The sequence below is a fragment of the Protomyctophum bolini genome (assembly GCF_963924005.1).
Source record: "Protomyctophum bolini genome assembly, chromosome: 17".
In the NCBI taxonomy this organism is placed as follows: domain Eukaryota; kingdom Metazoa; phylum Chordata; class Actinopteri; order Myctophiformes; family Myctophidae; genus Protomyctophum; species Protomyctophum bolini.
Genome location: NC_137878.1, coordinates 21645378 through 21651179, shown reverse-complemented (window position 1 = coordinate 21651179; position 5802 = coordinate 21645378). Strand labels below are relative to the sequence as shown.

General features: G+C 45.7%; 1 protein-coding gene across 1 annotated transcript; it reads left to right on the top strand.

The window, feature by feature from the left end:
- Positions 1-266: 266 nt before the first annotated feature.
- On the top strand, positions 267-3381 carry LOC308331651 (A-kinase anchor protein 9-like; the record flags this gene model as incomplete). The annotated part of the gene is made up of 3 exons (XM_080787141.1): positions 267-329; positions 2594-2794; positions 3145-3381. The coding sequence occupies 3 exons, from the start codon at positions 267-269 to the stop codon at positions 3379-3381; spliced, it is 501 nt and encodes a 166-aa protein (XP_080643267.1).
- Between the last annotated feature and the right edge of the window lie 2421 nt (positions 3382-5802).

The following is a 5802-nucleotide window of genomic DNA, read 5'->3' as shown; positions in this document are numbered from 1 at the left end:
TGAGCCATTATGATTTCAACAGGGTAATAAGTGACGATTAAAAGAACATGGAAAGGAACGGTTTTGCATTGTTCCCGCCAACGGAAATAAAATGTAAATGAACGTGATAGAATTGCACTCTTGCTGTTTATGGCATGCACACACAGACAGCGTTGTGTTTTTTCCTGCTCTGTGCATATATGAACTGCAAATTGGAGAAATGGTGAGATGGGATATCATCGCTGCATGTGTATAATCTCTGTGCTCCCCCACTGCATGTGGAGCCCATGATTGTCGGAGTCCATCTTGCTCTCCGTTTAATCTCTCCCCCGGTGTTTGTTGAAGCGAAGGTCAGTGCGAGAGCGTCACTTTTGGATCAGTCTCTCCTCGCCCCAACATCCCTTGTTTTACCGTGTGTCAAGCACGGATATTCGAGCAGGCATCAAAGACGGAGGTTTACCCTTCTAAATCCCCCCTGTGTGCTGGCCCTGGGCCCCGTCTAATATCAGGCAAAAATCCCCCCTCCCCTCCTCGTCTGCCCACTCAGGAGATGATGCTCCATGAATGAAGGGATTGACTCTTTTTAGAGTGTACTTTACCCTGTCAGTGGTAGTGTGTACTTTAGAGTGTACTTTACCCTGTCAGTGGAAACAGTCAGCAGGACTTCCAGCTTACTCCAGCTCCAGAGGTCACAGCACAGCAGGAAGAGCAAATAACGACGTAAGCGATGTCATTGCTGGTCTCTTGCGGGGGACATTAACCTCGCGGCACCTCGGAGGAAAGCCTGGTCTGTGTTACTACATCGCCGTGTGGACCGGTCGGGAGCGGATGGTAAAATGCGTCAAATTGTAGTCACTGATTTGTAGTCATCAGGCAGGAAACCGGAATAAGAACTACCCAAATGTATTTCTCGCGACCATAATTTTAGGGCCTCCCCAATTAATATTAATATTAATACCATTAGTGGGAACCCATCGGCAAACAAAAGGAAAAAACAGCATCCTGTTTACTTTTGAATTTTCCCGAATCTGTTCTTGAGAGATTACACATTGTGAGACACTCCTCAGTTGCTTACATTGCAAATGAAAACATCAGCATAATCATTAATGGTGAAATCCATGCTAGAGAGGATAAAACTTTATAGTCAAAAGACATCAGCCATATTACAAGTGTGTCAATGAATTATGTCTTGTTCTTAATCACCCTATTAAGCATGTATAGAGTCATATATTGGCCCACTTCAATTCTGGAGATTTGGGTGTGTTCCAGAACCTGGAAGTATAGCAGCTGTAGTGATGCCTACTATAATTACATAAAACCATTTGATATCCCTTTTATCCTTGTACTGTAGAGGGTATGCGCGTGACATCATCATCATACCCGGCAGTTATGCGGGAATGCGTACTGAGTGTCAAAAAACTACTTTCTGGCCTTGACAGCCCATGCATCCAAACAGAAAAGTCACATTTGATTGCATTAAATGACTTTAAAACAGTTTAAATGCCAGGGACGACAAGACGATTTCATATTTTGAAAATTCCTCTAATCTGGTGTGCAGGTGAGGACATGCACATGACATGCACAATAGAATTACATTTTCTTTATTTTATTTATAATGGGCTTCAGGGCTTCGGTGGCAACAAGAGCCAAAACTGGTGACCACCAGGTGGCGCTGAAAGAGAACGTTACAATCACTTTGCCACTCGATTTGCCAATCAATCTGCCATTCACTTCATGCATGCACACCCTCTCTACATTACTAGTCTCTACAGAGAAGCAGTGCAGGTGTACAGTAAATGTTTGTTTCAGGCTGCAGGTTTTGTACCTTCACATCGGTTAAAGATATATTCAGTGATTATTTTCTTTTTTTCTTTTTATATAATCCTCCCTACTATGTGCAATGTGCATGTACACATATTGTTACCGGGGCGGACCGGGGTTTTTTCCAAATCACTGAATGTTCCTTTAAAGCTCAGTTACATTTGGCATTGTTCAATGCACTGGTTCTCAACATTCTCATGAAGTTACCCCTAAATTAATGTCCATCTATCTTTGAATTGTACTGTTTGCCATGATTATACAGACAGCAGTGAGACAACATTGATACTTTAATTACCACCGTCCTTGGGTTCCTATAGTAACAATGGGATGGTGGCTAATGGGGCTGACAGCGCTGTGTGTCATGATGAGACCATAATTGCCCAGGCCCATCACGGCAAGATCCACAAACAGGAAAGTCATCAGAGTCAACACCTTCAGCCCCCTGCCTCTCTCTCTCACCCAACTCTTCACCTTCAGCCCCCTGCCTCTCTCTCTCACCCAACTCTTCACCTTCAGCCCCCTGCCTCTCTCTCTCACCCAACTCTTCACCTTCAGCCCCCTGCCTCTCTCTCTCACCCAACTCTTCACCTTCAGCCCCCTGCCTCTCTCTCTCACCCAACTCTTCACCTTCAGCCCCCTGCCTCTCTCTCTCACCCAACTCTTCACCTTCAGCCCCCTGCCTCTCTCTCTCACCCAACTCTTCACCTTCAGCCCCCTGCCTCTCTCTCTCACCCAACTCCCAATAAACGGAACGTATTAGACCTCACTTAAGTATCCACATTTCTCCCTGTAGTCTGGCAGCAGGAGAGGGACAACCAAAGACCCTTCAGGTAGCCCGCTCTCCCAGGAGCGGGAGGCATGGTCCCGGGAGAGGGAGCGCCTGGAGAAGTCTCTGCAGATGACCCAGGCCCAAGTGACTCGCCTCAAGGGAGAGATCAGGACTGAAGCCTTGAGAGACATGACTGGACCTGAGGCTGACAACGCAGCTCTGAAGGTTAGCTTCATCATGAACTCACACATTGACTGCAGGTGCTGAGTAATTAACAAGGAACACCTCTGTTCAGTGTTTGGATATGACATACAACACGGCAATACATTTAGTGTATTTTATTTCATCGCTAGTTAAATGAATTGACCCGTATGTGTCCAACTTTGAAGTGTTTCTGGTTGAATATGCATAACTGACAGTGCCCAATACTGCTTTAGTGACAGTTAACAGCACCTCCACACCAGTTAAGGTAGTAAAGCAAACATAATGCAAAGACCGCTTGCTTGCAATATGTCTGTGTAAAAAATAGTAACAAAATGCATTTTCATTCCCTCCTCTTATTCTCCTGTCCCCAGAGGATGTATGGGAAATATCTGCGGTCGGAGAGCTTCCGCAAGGCACTGATCTACCAGAAGAAGTATCTGCTGTTGCTGCTGGGAGGCTTCCAGGAGTGTGAGGAAGCCACGCTGTCACTGATCTCCCGGATGGGCGGCCGGCCGTCGTCCTCCAGCCTGGAATCCCTCAGCCAGCGCCGCCGGGGCCTTACACGCTTCCCATCCGCCGTCCGAGTCTCCATCGCCCTCTCCAGGTAGGCAACACATGGTCTACTACTCTACTCTGTGGGGTCTGCAGGTAGGGAATTCATGGTCCACTATATGGGGTCTGCAGGTAGGGAATACATGGTCTACTCTATGGGGTCTGCAGGTAGGGAATACATGGTCTACTCTATGGGGTCTGCAGGTAGGGAACACATGGTCTACTCTATGGGGTCTGCAGGTAGGGAATTCATGGTTTAGTCACCTTCAGCCCCCTGCCTCTCTCTCTCACCCAACTCTTCAAGCCTAATTTATTGCTCCGTGGTACGACAGTGCCGCGCGCCAGAAAATAAAATAGCCAACCTACAAGCTCACAGCGTGTTGTGAGCTATTTTCGCCGTGTGACAGCGGCCGTGGAATTAACGGAGTATAAATTGGGCTTTCCTCTCGCCCACTCGGCTCAGAACGAGGAGCTAGCTGCTTCTCGTGTGACAGTTAAACTGATTTATTTGTGTCATTAACGAGGGTAATTTATGTCTAACGGGTGGTGAAAGAGAGCTGTGGATGACACAAGCTGAGTGAGATGCTTTGGTTCTGTGCAGAGATAGTTTATCAATGAATAAATTAACAAAACGGATTCACCTAGAACATTGAATTAGTGACCTGCAGAATTTTCTTATTTTTTTTCATACAACTTTAATTTTGCCGTAGCACGCCTCACTTCACAGCTAGATTGAAAAAAAGCCTCTACAAAGAGGAGAAAGGCAGGGCTGTTGACTGAGAAGACAGTAACCTCTCTCTTTAAAATCACCTGAATCCTATACTTTGACATGACATGTAGGCCTACAAGCTAACAACAACATAGTTTTTAAGCCTGAATACACATTTATTTTATCCCTCTGCTTGGTAGAGTACAGGCAGTATGTTAAATGTGTACAGAAAATAAATGTACGGTTGGGCAGCACATTTCATCCGATCAGGATAAAAGATAATTTATTACCTTATTTGCTTCAGTTAAAATGTCTGCTCATTTATTTGTTTCATCACTTAACATTTCACTTGCATATAGATCATATCCTGTAGCTCAGAGGTTCCCAACCACCGGTCCGTAGACCGGACATGACGTGCCACTGGTACGCGAGAAGGGAATTTCAAGTTTGCCCTTCGTATTTTCAAATCCATTTGAAACACTGAGAATAAAAGGGAGGACAAACACAGGCAGCGGATTGCCGTTGCGCGTATAGAGCACGACCCTCAATCACCCACATTGGAATGCAAATGCATGCCTTTCAGGCAGCCTTTGTATTCATACTCGTCTGGCAGGTATATCTCTTTGAAAACCTTTTGTGCTTCTGATTGTGCGGGGACGACGACACATCTAGCCTGCCCAAAATGTAATTCCTAGAAACTGTTTCCCGACCTTCTTTCACAAGGTCGGGAAACTGTTTGGAAAATCAACGGTGAAAATTGACTCTTCTCCTCCTTGGTATTGTAACGAGGGAATTGCTATCCTGTGCCTTGCTACTGTAAGGCTGTAAGCCTATCGTGTGTGTAGTTACTACGTCTAATGTGTTCTGATTGGATCTTAGCCTCAGAGGGTTCTGGGTAGTTTTCTGTTGAGCCCGCCAGTTTAGTGTGTTGTTTTCCGGTTTTCTATGTGTATGGACGTCTGAGTGATTCCTCCTCCGTCTGAGTTTAACTATACCTGCCGTTATTTGTGCCAAGTTCTGTAACTCTGCCGACGTTCTGACAAGTAAACATCCTGTAAATCCATCCTGGAAACCCTAGTTGTTGTGGCATCATTCCCACTCGCCTCCAGTCCACCACATAATTCAGTCCACAACAGTATCTTCACCGGGCGTTCATATGTGTGGTCAGCCGCGGAACAACAGCTGCAGCCTATTTTATCACGGTCGCGCTAATGAAACAAAACGCTACATGGTGACGGTGCATGATTATTATTTCTTATCAAGTATCAGAAGTTGATGTTACCCAGGTAAAGTAGGCTAATGCGTCACTCTGAAATTCTGTATGTTTAACGTTTTCCACATGTCCAAAAGTAATTTATGAAATCATACTTACGCCTTTTTATTGGTTTTTTGAAGGGGCAGACAGTAGTCTGACAGGAAACGGGAGAGAGATGGGGGATGACATGCAGTAAAGGCCGTGTCGGGCTCGGGAGTCGAACCCGCGGCACACTGCGACTGGATTACCAGTCGGGTGCCCAGACGGTTACGCCACCGCCTGGGCCTATCATTGTTGATATAACGCCATTTAGGTCAATGATATAACATTATGTTGTGATATAATAATATAGCAGCGGGTAGACCTTAAGGGCCAGCAGTCATCCGTGAGAACGTGTTGGTACGATGACGTGCGGCACTCGGATGTTCATGTTATGAGGCTGAATTAAACTTTGATAGGCATCTGTTATTTTGTGATGATAAACTGCAGCAGTGTTGTGTTGTATTTCTGAGG